The sequence below is a fragment of the Camelus bactrianus genome, chromosome 1, assembly GCF_048773025.1.
Source record: "Camelus bactrianus isolate YW-2024 breed Bactrian camel chromosome 1, ASM4877302v1, whole genome shotgun sequence".
Lineage (NCBI taxonomy): Eukaryota > Metazoa > Chordata > Mammalia > Artiodactyla > Camelidae > Camelus > Camelus bactrianus.
The window spans coordinates 50,073,485-50,090,340 of NC_133539.1; the positions used below are offsets into that span (position 1 = coordinate 50,073,485).

General features: G+C 36.4%; 1 protein-coding gene across 10 annotated transcripts in view; it reads right to left on the reverse strand.

The window, feature by feature from the left end:
* The window catches only part of SLC9C1 (solute carrier family 9 member C1), a 64,016-nt gene that overhangs the window by 20,980 nt on the left and 26,180 nt on the right, over positions 1 to 16,856 (reverse strand). For all 10 annotated transcript variants that reach the window (XM_074363280.1, XM_074363240.1, XM_074363247.1 and 7 more), the window contains 6 exons: positions 15,342 to 15,508; positions 13,424 to 13,549; positions 10,140 to 10,234; positions 6,818 to 6,937; positions 4,412 to 4,607; positions 981 to 1,166 (listed from right to left, as the gene is read on the reverse strand). In XM_074363280.1, the coding sequence (XP_074219381.1) occupies positions 981 to 1,166; positions 4,412 to 4,607; positions 6,818 to 6,937; positions 10,140 to 10,234; positions 13,424 to 13,549; positions 15,342 to 15,508 (890 nt within the window). The remainder of the gene's footprint in view (positions 1 to 980; positions 1,167 to 4,411; positions 4,608 to 6,817; positions 6,938 to 10,139; positions 10,235 to 13,423; positions 13,550 to 15,341; positions 15,509 to 16,856) is intronic.

The window sequence follows — 16,856 nt, forward strand, 5'->3', positions numbered from 1 at the left end:
CAGGATTTTTAGTTATTTTATTTCTAGTATCTCTATAACTTCGTGGCTAGAGCAATTTCCTCCTAACTGATAATATCAGACTCCTTTGTAAGTTATGATTTATTCTTTACTTATTTCTCTTAGAGAATTGCATGCTATTTGCACCTGGTTCAAATCCTTGAAAAACATGTGATTACTCTTCTGGGCTTAGGTCATAAAATGACTGTCTATGAAGTACTGCCACTTTTACCTGCTAAACCTCCTCCTAACCTTCTCACTAGGTGGTTCATTTGGGTTTGAGCCCACCGCAGCTATACTCCTTATTTGACCCCACCATTAATTTCTAGTTGTTTTTTTGCTAAGTTTTAAGTCTCCAGGTTATCTGTTACCCCTGTACAGTCCCCTAATTTCAGCAGAGTTGGCTCGTCCCTATGTTTTCCTCTCTGTGCTCCACAGTTTCCACATTCATATAGAAAATAAATAACTACCCATTATTCTTGCTATAGAAAGACATATTAGACAATCCAAGCTCATTTTTGATGCTGTGATTCTATAATACTATGAATTCATATAACACAAAATGTGTACTTTTTTGGTTTCTTAATGTATATGAATGTATACTATTTGCTTTATCAATATGAATGGTGTGTACAGTTTGTTTTGTTGATTCTGTCTTTTATTTTTGGTATTCATATGAATAAACATTACTTTGGGGTTAATTTGTACTTACACTAATACAGATTTTTTTTTTATGTGCTCTCTACTCAAAGGAAAAGCTGTGATGAATATTTCTGTACTTTCATGTGCTAAATGAATTTCTAATGTAATTTGAATATTCATAATGCTATGAATATTAATTTGTCAAAGAGATCTAAAATTTAAAATTTAAGCATCAGTCCAACAGAAAGTGGAAGCCACAAAACTGGTAAATTGATTTTAGTCCATATTATGTGAAGCTGTCAGGAGAAGTTTGCAACTGCATGAATTTCATAGTTCTTTACCTTCAAAATGCGTAGAATGCGAAGAAATCGAACAATTTTTATAAAAACCACAGTTTGAATCAAATAATAACTAGAGTTAGTAGCATTTGTCTCAATAAGCATTACATCTATGATGCCAACTAATGTAACTGTTAACTCAAATAGGTTCCAGGCATGTAAAAAATACTCCTTCCTCATTGCTGCTACCTGTTGATTTAAAAAGAAATTGCATTACCTTATTTGTTTTTGCTTTTACAACACCACTTTCCATAATAATTAAAACATTGCGAGTTAGCGTTTTCTCTGACCTACCTTCAGACTCCTTTTTTGAAATACTAGTAAGTGGTCATATCAACTTGAAATTTAATTGTTAAAATATTGAAGCATCTCCTCCAATGGAGAAAATATTCAAAATATCTATTCTTTTATGATAGCTCACTCATTCTTTCTCTATTAAAAAAAAAAGGTTTTATTGAAAAGCTACTTAACTAAGAGAATAGTAGCTATCAAAGATGACTGTGGATTCTAGCCTGGGAAACCGGGTTTCCAGTGGAATTTTAAAGCAAGAGTAGATTTAGAGACATCAAATTTGTTCTGAATATGCTGTTTGGGATGTTTGCACAGTATTTTGTTGTAGAGATCCAGTCATCAGTGGTCTGTGTGATCTGAGGCTTTAGATAAAATCTGAGCTGGAGCCATGGTTTGAGGAGTCATTAGGCTGTGAATGGTCGTTGGTGGCAGGGAAGTGGCTGAGACAGCATGGCCCACGAGACCTGCTGTTTAATTCACGTCTTTATCTCCTGTCTCCTGTGTGGAGGATATGGAAAAGTCTTCTGATTTAACATCTCTGCAGTCTCCATCCTGACCAACCCATCCCCAGGCTCCTGTCATTAGGAATAATGCTGTTTGTCACACCGTTGCTTCTAACTTTTCCCTTGCTCTTTTCGTCCACCGTGCTGCATACTCACATCCTCGATCTCTACTTTGACTCCTATTCATTATTCAAATTCAACTCAAGCATCTCCTTTCCTTGATCGCCTTCCTTCTCTGACCCTACTATTCTGTGTAAAGAACTGCTTTTTTTTTCCCCATAGCACCCTGTGTATTTCTCTATTATAATACTTAAGATACTAACTTGTAATTTTGATTAATTTGGGTTTTTTTTAGCAGCCTGATTCCCCTACTCACTGTGATTCAGAGAAAGTATAGGAGACAGACACATTTAGGCCAGAAAAGCACATGTGCCATTGTAAGTTAAGAGATTGCCATACTTTGTGGGGTTTTTTCTTGAGGAGGGGTATAATTAGGTTTATTTACTTATTTATTTATTTAATAAAGGTACTGGGGATTGAACCCAGGTCCTTGTGCATGCACACTCTACCACTGAGCTATACCCTCCCCTGCAGCCATAACTTGTTTATAAACCAACTCCTGTGTGTTTAGTGGTAGAGGGTCAGTTCCCTTGAATCTGCTCATATTTGGCAGGGCGGAGGAAATTCAATGTCTAAATTTAGAAAGCAGAAGACCAGGTCCTGGTCTTACTAGGTCCTGCTCAAGGAACAATTTAGCTCCTACAGGTGCTTCATTTCATTCTTATTGAAACAGAGCATAGGCTATATCATTTTCTTAGGAACGTAAAAAAACTGGTATAATGAGTATGACCTTATCCAGATACCAAGTATTCAGACACATGAAGGAGTTATTTGGAGGTCAGTAGAACACAGCCACAGGAAAAGAAGAGCTTGGTGTAAAAGGCTAGTGTAGGCTTCAAAGGAAGAGGGGTTTGTTGAATATATGGCTGTAAAAGGCTGGTTGGAAGCTCTGGTAATGGAAGTCCGTGGCATTCAGATGCAGAAGAGTCATTACCTTCTTCTGAGAAAGTTTCCAAAGACCCATCACACTAATAGGTTGAGGAGTGTTTGAGGGAAAGTTTGAAAATACAAAAAGGAAAGTTAAAGCATAATTGTATATTAGAAAGAAGACAAAGTTTGAGGGATTGGATCCTAACTCTACTATTCATGAGCTATGTGACTTTAAACAAGTTACACAATTTATCAGAGACTTGGGTCCCTCTCCTGTAAAATGCATGGCATAGTGTCTACATTAAAGGTTTAATTTAATGATTTGAAATGTTGTAATCAAAATGACTGGTACCTTATGGGTGATCATTTATTATTACTGTTATTAACATGATACTTAAAAAGGCACAGTACAAAGGGGCAAAACTCAACTAAAAAGAAAAGATGTTGAAGGATATGATACGTGAAGGCAAGCATGCAAATTGGGCAGCGAAGATGAATGTTGAGTTAAATAGAAGGGAGAGACAGGAACAGGAGTGCACCGCTGGGAGTATCCTCTCAGCTACAGGGAGTAATGGTGTCTCTGCGGTCCTGCTCTGCTGTCTTAAGTGGACCTGACTGAATGGAGCTACGGCTGTGCACAGCTATGATAGCAGCTTAAACCTGGCAAAGCACAAAGACAACAGAGCTAGAAGGATCTTTATCTATCATTTAGGCCAACTTTGACGTTTTATAGAAGAAATTGAGATTGGGAGAAGTTGAGTAACGTGGTAAACAGCTAACAGGTTTGTCAGAGAAAATCGAAACCAGAATCAATTCTGCTGCACCCCAGCTCAGTGCTCTTTCCATGACAGTACATATTATATGATTTTAGGGAACGCTTTACTCTCACCCGCACCCAAGTACTAACTCTAACCCTAACTGCTTTATTTCTTCTTAATTATGTGGCCTCTCCCATGGTCTTTACAACTAACCTGTAATTTATTACACACAATGTGATTGAATAGGAATTCATTCCCCTCCCCTTACCAATCATAACTCTGCAGTAGCATTTTAATTTTCCACTAAAGATTTAAGATTCATCTATTTTGTCTACATAAATATAATTCTTCTATTTAAATCTCTGGCTTAAAACATTTTATATTACAACTTGATCTACTATGAAACAATACTATTATCAATTTGTGGGCATACATTTCCATCATTTAACAACTACCTTTATATGGGATTTAAAAAAATCAAATTACAAAATGTTTTTCAAGTATAAATGAATCTCTGTCATCTACCTTTTCATCTGTTTATCTACCTAGTATTAAAAATAATAAAATGAACATCCATGTGCTCACCATCTTGCTAAGTTGAAGAACATTGTCAATACCTTTGTAACCCACTCTGTGTCCCCTTGACACACTATTTTAAAATTTTTTTTGCAAATAAAAATCAGTCCTTAAAGTATGAATATTTTCTAAAATACCCAAAAAATCACATTTAAAAATGAAAGTTTATTTGTATTGAGAAGTGAGAGAGAATTTTGTAGAAAACTGACTGCAGTTAGTGTTGAAAAATGAAATTGAGAAATCTCCCTGTTAGACATATAACACACACACACACACACATACACACACACACACACACACACACATTTTAGATTACCTTAAGTAAGGCCTCCACAATATAAAATGCAAGAAAAAAGTAGTTAGCATGTCTTAATTCATGCTCATAGATAACATTTAACCCAGGTATCCAAGAAATTATAATAGGAAATATATTCATTAGTGTTACAAGGTATCCGACATACTCAAATTCATCAGCAAAAACTATTCTATGGCATCCACGAAGAAAGCAATGGCTGTAAAAAAAAAAAAGAGAGAGAGAGATAGTTTTATCTGATAAAAAATTACACTGAATTATTTTAATTGTATGCTCAGTTCTGTTTAATCATCAATAGCTACAGAGTCCAGCTTAATTCTGAGAAGTAGCCATCACTTCCAGGCACTTTCTGGCATCCTACTTTCAGTACTGTCCCTTTAATTTCCTCCTCTGCTAGATGTCTCCAGGCTGGCTTTCCCTCTTTTCTTCTGACTTTCCTCACCTCACCTCTTACTCATTTTTACTTATACTTTTAATACAAATATTTTAGGTCGTAAGACAGGGATATTTCAAATTGGAAATATTAAGAACAAAAAGTAAAAATCCCTCCCACCTTCTAGCAATTCCACTTCTCAGAGATGACTACTATTACTAGCTTGAATATTGTTCCAGTCTTTTTGTTTATATAATCATTATATAATCTAAAAATGCAAAAGGAATTATATCATATGTATTATTCTATAACCTATTTTTTCCTTTTAGCAGTGTTATCAGGAGCATTTTTCCTTGTCAAAGCCTATAATCTGGAACAAATCCCAGGATGTTTGGTAGTAGAACAGGATGCATCCACATTTTATCAAAAAATATAAATTAATGTATATGCTTTAAAAACTACTTCTATACTAAGTATGCTAGAGAGTGGAATTGTGGATGAGAGGATTTACTTAATGTATTTTTAATTTTATTTTTAAATTATTCACACAGTATAATAATGCATTATTATTGCTAAAACTCAAATGAAATGATTAATCAATTACTGATTAGAGTGGGTAAGTGCTGGATTCCTTAGCTATTCTTAGAAAAAGAAAAAAAAACTATGACTACATCTAAGATCCTGTCATCAAATTGCAGAAACCCTCCAAGGCCTCAGGCAGTGCCAGTGAGAGAGAAGCCCTAGAGTGTAAGCCTTGTTAACTTCATGGTAACACTGCCTTTGCCCTTCTCAGCCCTCTCTCCAGACAGTTTTCTCTTTCTTTTTTAAAAAAAATTTCAGCCATATTGAGGTATAATTGACATACAAAATTGTAGACATTTGAAGGGTACATCATAGTGGTTTGATACACATATACACTGTGAAAGGAGTCCCTCATCTAGTTAATTAACACATTCATTAAGATTGCACAGAATTCTTTTTTTTTTTTTTTTGAGGTGCGACCATTTAAGCTCTACTCTCTAGCAAATTTCAATTACAAAATTGTTCTCAGTTATAGTTGCCATGTCTTTCATTAGCTCTTCAGACCTTATTCACCTTATGACAGTTTGTAACCTTTTACCAACCTCTCTCTATTTCCTCAACCCCTCAGCTCCTGTAACTGATTTTTACTGTTCCCATGAGTTGACTCTTTAAAAATCTGAATTGGTTTATTAGTTCTAACAGGTTTTGGTAGGGTCCTTATATATATATGAAATATCATGTCATCTGCAAATAAAGACACTAACTTCTTCCGTTCTGTGTGGATAATTTTCTTTCTTGTTTTCTTTGCCTAATTTCTCTTTCAGGACTATGTTAAATAAAATTGATAAGGAGAGGCACCCTTGTCTTGTTTCTGGTCTTAGAGGAAAAGCTTTCTGTCTTTCATAACTGACTATATTGTTCACTGTGAAACTGTCATATATGGCCTTTATTATATTGAGATATGTTTCAACTTTACCCAGTTTGTTGAGTTTTTATCATAAATGGATGTTGAATTTTTTCAAATTCTTTTTCTGCATCTATTGGTATGATCGTATGATTTTTCATAAGTTGTATGATTCTATTTATATGAAATATCTGAAATAGGTAAATTCATAGAGGCAGAAAGCAGACTAGTGCTATTCAGGAGCTGGAGTAGGGTGAGTGGGAATGAGAATGACTGCTTAATGGGTACTGGGTTTATATTTGGGGCAATGAAAATGTTGTGGAATTTGATAGAGGTGATGGCTGCTCAACACTGTGAATGTACTAGGTAACACTGTATGGTATGCTTAAAAATGGTTAATGATTAATCCTCTTATGTGAAATTTACCTCAATAATAAAAGTTATGACACCATATCTTTTTTCTTTAAGTAACTTTTTATATGTATGTAAATAATTGAGTTGTAAACTACCTCAGGTATTTTGCAAAGTATTCAGAATATAAATTTTTAAAGAACAATACAAAGGAAATTTCAAATACAATAGTATTTCTGGTAAGGTTCAAAGCACTTACCTTGATGGTATCCCTTTTTCCTTTTTTGTATTATACACCCAATTGAGCAATACTTTTCTAGTAAAGACAAGAATTTTTTTGCTTTCAGAATAATTCTTTATGGTATCAGCATTAATATATCTAAAAAAAAAGACAAATTTTAAAAAAATACTTTAAAATTTTTGAAATATGTTTAATGCAGTATTGTCAGGAAGCAGAAAGACTATTTTGTCCAGTGATGAGAGGAAATGAGACACTTTCATGGGCATGGGTGCAAGTCATGAAGATGTAGATATAAGCGGATATATAATTATGAAGTTAGGTTGTGGGACATCAAACAGGGAGTATAAAAAATTGGAGAGAAATGGTACAAAATAGTAGAGAAGTCAAGGTTCAGGGAGAGAAAGCATATCATGATCCAAACATATGTGGGTTTTAATGCTGGATCCTCCATTATCTGGTGTGGCAATGAGTGAATCACTTCACTCACCTATTTGCTCTGTGAAATGGAGATAAAAATACTTATGCCAGCCTGGGCTGATTCAATGAGAAAGTATGTATGAGGCACCCATCTCGCATATCTTCCCATCTCTTTTCTTTTACCTTCTGGGCAAGTGATCAGGGCATTTATGGGGAAAATACAAGTAGTGAAATGAAAGAGCAAAATGGTTACTTGGAGAAGTCAGTGCTCATAACCTTCCCAAAACATTTTGGTAGCACTTGTCTCAAGTTGCCTATAAAGTTCTGTTGACTTCTCCATTGAGACAGCTCAAATCAATGTGCTATGATTTGCTTGCTTAGCGAACTTCCTTTGTTTTATGAGGAATTTATCTGCTGCTGACCACATGTGCTCATTATCTTTCTTGGATGGAGGACAGGGCTCCAGTCTTGGATCTGGGGCCCTACCTTAATGGAAGGGCATTGGGGGCTTAAGGTCAAAGTTGGACTTTGTTCTCCCTATGGATTATAACGTTCTCACTCTAAAATTTGGGCAGTTTCTCTGCTACAGGAATACTGATATAATTTAAAACAAGGAAGTTATTCAATTATCTGTGAGTCAACATAATTTTCCATGTAGTAGTTATATGGAAAATCATGAATGTGTATATGACTTTATTCATTTCTGATTTTTAAAATATTTACAGTAGGTTGCAGTAAGTGTTCTACAGAAATAATAAATAAGAGGGCATTCTGGACCCATGAAGGGGGGGTGTTTAATATAGTCTTGGGGAATCAGGAAAACTTCCTGAAGGAATTAATGTCTAAGCTAAGATCTGACCATTTCACAAATTCCTATGAATCCTAAAATTCTGTGATATCAATGTGTGTGATGTTTTACAGACCAAATTACTGTGTCTTTTAAGGTCCTGAATTCCTATGTTACATCAACATGTTCACTGTTTACACCTGATTTAGGAAAACAGTATGATCTCTTTAACTGGATAGAGAGGCAGCTTAGCTTTGAATCCGGGCTCTGTAATTCATTAGTCAAGTAACCTTGGGTGAATTATTTAACCTCACTATGCCCATCTACAAAATGATAATAATAAAAGCACTTATAGGAATTTTATGACATTAAATAGGTAATACAAGTAATATGTTTAAAACTGTGTCTGACATAAGACTCAATAAATAAAATCTCTATTCAAAGCATTTCTTCTTAGGCACTTAGCACAGGTCTCGGGACCTCTGTTTAAACCAACCATTCTATCTTTTTAGACTTCTTCTCTTGCCACAGGACACCCCAGCCCATAGGGCTACTGATAAGAATGATCAGCAAATGGCAAAATCAGCTTTAAGGCAGCCCAGCAAAGAAGCAACTACTGAATACAAGTGTAATTCATAGACAGTCCTCCTGGGATTTGAACACCATTTCAATAATCTTGATGTTCTCCACAGTGCCTGGCATATAGCTTTGCACACACTAGTGTTGAATATTTATCTCTTGCATGTACAAATGAAGTGTAATACATTGCAAAACTTGCCTTTTCTGTCCACCATGAGTCCTTTCAACCCTTAACCCCTTTTCCCCACTGTTTATCTCCTCTTTGTATCCATTAAATCTGGATCCTCAGAGGCATATGTTGCTTCTGCCTTCAAGGAGGATTTAAAAAGGAAAAATCAAAGTGGTGAGCTAAATTGCTCTATACGGGTGCTGTGTGTTTGTGTGTGTGTGTGTGTGTATGTATGTATGTGTGTGTGTGTATATATATATGTATAAAATATCTGTGTTCACCTCTCCTGGACAATGCAGTGATAATGCTTTTCAGCATATCATCTATACATTTAAAAATTTCCACTGTACACTGTACATCTGTCTTCTTTAAAGTACGAATCATATTGTTCTAAGTTGATCCCATATGCCCAGCCCCCTCCTTCTACTCTGTGAACATCACTCAGGTCCCCTAAGGATCTGAAGGGCCTAGAGCAAGAGGGCCAGTGGAAGCCCTTGTACCATATATGGAAATACAATGTCATAATGATTTACGGGGCTGGGTTTGAAATGAAAACCCTCAGACTCTTTGAAAATCTGTTCTTGCACTACAATGAGAACTTGCTCCAGTGTCTGGCTGCTTCTGTTCCCACACATGACTTATCCCTCACTGAACCTCAAGCTGGTGCACGTACGTGGACACCAGGCTGGCACATCTCTTAGGATTTGAGGGGTGCACACCAAAGGCCCAGATTGTTTGTGAGATGATGGCACAGGGGAAAAGGGCCAAGAAGACCCTAGAAATAAATTTAGGACCATTTGAGCAGGGACTTTTGGTGTCCTTGGTACTAGGAGTGAGGTTTAGAACAAGAAGGTACGTTCAGGTTTGGGGTTGATGTTATTGCACTGCCCTATGGTTTAACTCTGCCCCCTGCCCAGTCATACAGCCTTCATCCAGCCACAGGGGATGGTCTGAGGGTACTCCCTACCACACTGACTTTGAGGAACTCACTGCTAACTGTGGAGGCTTCCATCTAAAGAAATCATTACAAGTGTAGCAAAAGAAGATGTGCATTGAGAAGGTGCGCCTGGAAGTCTTTGACTTCGTGAGGTATTCGAGTAGCCTGAAAGGAAGAGTGGTTTACAATAGCTTAGCTTTGGGGGGCAAAGGGAGAAAGGGAAGAGCGTCCCAGTCAGAAGGAGCAGCTTGTTCAAATGCACAAGGGTGGGAATGAGCAGAGCAAGTTTGGGAAACTGGAAGGAGGTGATTTGGTCTGGTTGTGGTGGCCAGAGTAGGCAGGGGCTCACACATATATCCTCAAGTTACCAGACAAAAGTGAGAAACTCATTTGCACAATTTCCTAAATGCAGTGGCTTAGGATGGAAACCTTCTCCTGGAAATATACTTACTCTCCCTTCTCACCAAAGCTTCCTGCTGCACCTACCAGCACCTGGACTTCACTCTGGGACAGAATCTCATCCCTGTATTGTCTCTGGTAGCTCGCCTAAAAGAAATATTGTGTCAAATATTATATAATATGGATGATAATGACAATGTATTATTCCCTTTATGGAAAAATAATCTGTGAGAAGGAAGTCAAAATCCCCAAGTAATCTAGTACCTTTACATAAAGACTCTTTCTATGGAGACCATACTATGAGATCAGTGCAGAAAGTAGGTCAGAGCTTTGGGTGGAATGAAACTGGTTCTGCAGGAAACTAGGCCCCTGTTAGATGTTAATTAGATTTTCAAAAATGAGTGGAGTTCTGTGGCCAAGTAAGTGTGGGAACTGCTACAAACTTTCCCCATCTGAAAAGTTTATAATGCATACTAGAACAGTAGAGGCACTGAGAAATCTTACAGTAAGGGATTCTGGTTTATGCCTTTGCTTAATTCCAGTTTCCCAAATATTTTGACAACAGCACTCTCTCATCTCCAATTTATTTCAAGCATGAAATGTACTTCCCCTGTGGTGCAGAACACAGATATTCATTCAGTCAGTCCATGTCCTGAGAACCACTTTGCTTCAGTGTGTTGAACATTATTGAGAGTCAACTTCCTAAATTGGAATGCATGACATGATTAAGGATTCCCAGGTTCTACAGAAGACATTCTGTCTGCATAATCATTTATGGACATTAAAACATGGTTTTGCTCTTAGGGGAATACTAGAAAGGGATAGAACTAAATTTAAAGATGAAAAATCAAAAGGCTATTTGTTCATAATTACAGAAATTCAGTAGAGTATCATTTTCCTTTTTAAACATCATTAGAATACTTGTAAAATAACCTGAAATTAACATATTTTCAGTATCCTCAAAGATAAACACTGTAGTTTGTGGGAAAAATGGGAAAAATAAGGAAGGTGAAAATAATATGGAACTCATGTCATTTGTCACACAAACAACGAAGGAGTTCAATCCTAGAAAAATGTTAATTCTTAAATGATCGTTCACATCAAAATGTAAGAACAATTTAGAGAATGGTTGATTCCTAAAAATAACTGCCATTCATTGAGGTCTCTAATATAATATTGAACTAACATCATAATTTATGTTTTACATAAAATTATTTAATTCTTGCAACAACTTTATGAGTAAGGTATTTTAATTGGCATTTTACAGATGAGAAAGCTGAGGCTCAGGGAGCCAAGTAGTTTTCTCAAGATCACATCAGAAACTCAGTTCTCTCTGAATTTAGAATCTGTCCCCCATTCCCCGTTAGGTTATGCTGTCTCTCCGGTACCACTATCTTGCCATGATGTTATTTCTCTTCTAACGTACAGTTGTGGAAGAGATATTGCTCCAGTTAGTAAGAACTGGCTGAGATTTAAATAAAAACTCTCAAAGCTTTGAAAACTGTAATAACCAATGAATAATACTATTGGGAGCCGTGAACATTAGAGTTAAGATTGTAGAAATCAAATCAACAAGCCAAGATAAACAAGAAAACATATCTAGAAAGAAGGACTAAAAAGCCATGAAGTGAGATGAAGATCTGGAGAACAGAACAGAGAGATCCAACCTCCTTTGAAAAATAAGATTTCCAGATTAAGACCTAACACATAGCACAAAATCAACAAAGATATAACAGCAGAAACAGAAAACAAACATTTAAGGCAATAAATCAAAAAGGATCTGGGAGTATATATTGCAGAAAACATAGGATTATCACACATGGCGGGAATCTAAGAAGTCATTCAGTTAGCATAAATTTCCCCTTTTATGGATGGGGAGAAAGAAGACTAAAAAGAATAAGCCCTGAGTCATACATCATATTAATAATGAAACCAAAATTGAGTCTCCTGCATTGATTTTAAGGGTTCCTGAATATCATATTTCCTGAAATAAATTAAAAATCTGGAAGTGACTCAAGAACATGATCTCATAAAATCTGCTGGGGGAACAAAGCACCACATAGGCATAAGTTCATCCTTCATGGCACTACCTCAATTACTCAAAGAAGTTTTTTATGAGGACCTTGGAAAGCTGTCTTTTAGACTCAGCTTGCCTGCCAGGACTACTGCTGAAGAGGGAACTGTCGTACCCTAAAGAACTTCCATTTTCCATGTTACACTGAGCAAGCAGAATCCTGTATGCATGGAATAGCTGAGAAATGAAGGCCCGGCATGAACATTTCAAGAGGATGAGTCATGCCAACTAGTCAAGACTCTGACCTGGACAGAAAATGTTAACTGGGCTATTAACAATTTCTTACAGAGTCCTGTATGCTGCTGTGCTACAGAATTTCTTGAATTTTTACCTAAGATTTGATATGAAAACGTACTACCCACAGTTATTAGTGGACCTGGTGGTATTCTTCAATGAAAAATTGGTTGGGACCCAGATATGGGCAGTGTCATGGAACTGACTGCATAACACATCAGAAGGCAGAGCTCAGCTGTAATTCCTGCCATTGGGATCTGTGAAATTCCCAGTTTCTCAAAATAAACACCTACTTAAGCTAATGTGAGTGGATTTTTTTTCTCTTTTTCCCTTTTCTTTTCCTTTTTGCAGTCAAGCAGATTCCCAAGACAATGCCAAACTTCCCTTTGCCTTTCTAAGCAATCCATTAAAATATGCGGGTGAATATAACCAAGATGTTTGAAGCAAGGAGGAAATTTTCAGTATAATTTTAGCCCAGCATTTTATTTATTTTTTAATTTTAATTTTTTTAGTATAGTACTGACACAGAAGCAGAAACATAAATCAATGGAACAGACTAGAGAGCCCAGAAGTAAACCCATGCACTTATGGTCAATTAATCTACGACAAAGGAGGCAAGAATATCCAATGGAAAAAGATAGCCTCTTTAAAAAGAGGTGCTGGGAATGCTGGACAGCTCCATGTAAAAGAATGAGATTAGAACATTTTCTTACACCATATACAAAAGTAGACTCAAAATAAATTAAAGACCTAAACATAAGACCAGAAACCATAAAACTCTTAGAAGAAAACATAGGTAGGACAGTCTTTGATGTAAGTCATAGCAATATTTTTTTGGATCTGTCTCCTAAGGTAAATGAAACAAAAGCAAAAAATTAATAAATGGAACCTAATAAAACTTCAAAGCTTTTGCACAGCAGGGAAACTATTGACAAAATGCAAAGACAACGTACTGAACGGGAGAAACATATTTGCAAATGATATGACTGATAGCCAGTAATTTAAAAAGCATATAATAAAGTACTAACTATTTGTGCCGACAAGAGACGCCTGTTGGCCAGCTCCATTGCTTCAATGTTAAGGGTCTCATCTATTTCCTTGTTACAGTCTAGACATCTCACTTTTTGATGTTCTGTTGTTTCTCCTTGGCTCAACTAAGTAAAACACAAATCAAAACCAAAAAACAAACAAACAAACAAACCCATAAATGTTAACATATTTTTTAGCATAAACTTTAAGCAATTCACATATCTGTTTGGTTTGAAAAATTATACAAAATCTTCTAGATACAGAAAAATGTTCAGATGAGTTTCCTCATCTTTGCACAGTCATCTAGAAGGTAAAATAATTGCCAGTTTTGGGGGGAAGGAATTAAGCTTTACCTTTAATGGCATCATTAGTAGTGTGTAAAAGCTACTACATTTCTGATCACACTTGAAACAAGTGGTTCTGAAAGTGAGGTCCCCCAGCAGCATAGCCTCACCTGGGCATTGTTAGAAATGTACATTCTCAGGCCCCACCACAGACCTGCTGAATCAGAAACTCTGGGGGTTTCAGCAGCAAACTGTGTTTTTACAAACCTATTCCGTGATTCTGCTACAGTTTAAGTGTGACGACCACTGCTTTAAACTAATCACTTGAGATAGAATACAAAGTGAACATGGCGTTTAGGAGATGGATATATGGATAACTCCATTTTACAGATGAAAAAAGCTGAGGCTTAGATAAAAGAAAGGCTTACAACAGATCACAAAGCTACTTATTAAGTGTCAAAGCTAGGACACAAACCCAGATTTTCTGAATCCAAAGCCATTGTTCTATCTGGAATGCTAGAATATCCGTCGTGTCTGCATTGTAAAGAGGAGAATGCAGCTTTTTAAAATAATCTGCCTTCTGAAACAGATCAAGTACCCAAGTGGTAGCCTTAACCCTGAGGCTTTGCGTTAGAATTAGCTGGGTAAATGGATTAAAAATACATATTCCTGGGACCCTCCTCAGACCATCTTGCATCAGAATCTCCTGGGTAGAGGTTGGGAAATCAATCTGTATTTTTAATAAGCTTTGCAGGTGATTCTGATGCAGCCAGGTTAGCAAAAGGCCACCATCAGATGCTGGGAGCTACTCTAAAGTCCATAGACTTGACTTGGTGTTCTTATCCAGAAATCTTGGCAGTATTCCTGTCAGGTAAAGGGCTTCATTCTGGGCCCCCATCTGGAGCTTCAGGTACCTTTTAAAGGATATAAAATGGATTGTTGGAAATCCTATTCCATAGCAGCCAATTATATCTACACTCCTAGAAGTTGACCCCTCATGTTGTGTGATGCAGAAACATTGCAGTGAAAACTGGATGTGATATAGGAGATGGCAAACCAGAAGAAGCATTGAGCAGATCCCAGAGCAACTTTTATTATTTCCCCCTAGGCAATCATGACCACTGATGAGTTACGTACTCAGAAATGAATAAGAAATCTGACCACGGAGATTCTACAGCATATCTCAGAAGCAGGAGGTGATGTTTCACCACATCCTATCTTATGATATTGGTTTGGATCCTGTTTTATATTAAAAATGATATTAACTATAAGCTAGCAAGTACTTACATATGTAAGTGTATTATATACTGTATAATAGCCTAAATAAATGCTGAATAAATGTTGTCCACCCTCAATCTAGTAAAAAAACAAAAACAAAAACAAAAAAACCTAGCCATTTTCCAAGGCTCAGTCTCTTCTTTTTCTTTTAAAGGCAGCTCCAATACACTGCTCCTTCTTTTGAAATTACAATATATATTTGCTATACACTCAAAAGGGGCTGTCCCCTCTACTGTATCCCACAGTGATCACAAAATTCCCTAAGAGTTGTGAATTAATAAGTATAACATTTATACTTATTTAAGAGCAATCATATCCACCTTGAAGGAATAAACAAAAGGTATTACTTGCTTACCGCATATGGGTTTTGAAGTATAATTGCTTCCTCCACTATGTTCCAGTCTGCATTGGCAAGGTCTTTGTCAAATTTGAGTGCCGAGGCTGCAGATTTGGTTAGCTCTTGAAAATGTTGAAATGTGTAATACAGTGACTTACATCTTGTTGATGTGACATCACGAAGACCTTTGATACAAGGAGCACACTTTATAAATAGTAAAAACACCAGCATTTTGATACGAATTAATAAGCTGCCTTTAGTTCTTATTGTCACTAGTGTTTTTTTAAGTTAAAGACTCATATTGTTTGATAATGGGAATACTAACAATTTCATACTTTCATACTCTGTCTCACAAAAGCTGAGGTACATAATGATAATAGTAAAAGCTATTTGGGTAAACATGATTCTGACTGTGTCTGTGACAGTATTTCTGGATTTAGATTGGTGGTCTGAGAAAAGGAGACTGCCCTCCACAATGTGGGCAGCCTCACCCAATCCACTGGAGGCCTAAGCAGAAGAATAAAAGGCTGAGCAAAAGAAAATTCACTCTCTCTGCCTGATGGTCTTTGAGCTGGGACACTGGTCCTCTTCTGCCTTCAGACTGGGACTGGAACCCACCCTGTCGGCTTTCGTGGTTCTCAGGCCTTTGGACTGAAGATCTTGGGACTTCTTAGCTTCTATAATCACGTGAGCCAGTTCCTCATAATAAATCTCTTTCAATACATACATATATATATGTATAGAGATAAGAGAGGGAGAATATATGTACATTTACATATATTAGGGTTTTTATATATGTATACATGTATAGCCATACCTCCTACAAAGTATCTCCTACACATCTATATGTATATGTACATATATCCTGTGTGTGTATATATATATTCTGTACACATAAACAGAATATATGTACATATATACACATAGATGTGAAGTAGATACATATGTAGGAGGTATAGATACACATATATGTGTACACAAAGTATGTATACACATATACATATATTTCCTACCTATATGTAAGATCATATATATGACAAGTATTTATGGTATATATTTATTTATCTCCAGATATATACAGTTGACTCTCGAACAACACAGGAGTCAAGGGTGCCAACCCTCCACGAAGTTGAAAATCTGTATAGAAATTTACAGTTGGCTCTTCATATCCGTTGTTTTGCATCCTCAGAGTCAATAAACTGGTATTTCTGCTTCTACTCTCTTCAAAGCCAATCAGCTATCCACAGAACTAGAGTTGTCATTTTTAAGACCTTATTCATAAAATTATACTAACTTGCTTAAAACCAACCAAGTAATTCCTTTTGTTCTTAGAATAAAATCTCAAAATTCAAGGGCTTTCCTTATCTAACTCCTTCCCTACCTCTCCCACCAGCCATCCTCCTCTGTCGGCATTGTTCTCGAAGGTTCCAACACCTCACCCTCTGTCCTTGAACACACTTGCTTTCTGACTTCCTCAGGAATCTACTACCTGTTGTGTTTTCTATTTTAGTTTTATGTGCTTTGTTTACTTTG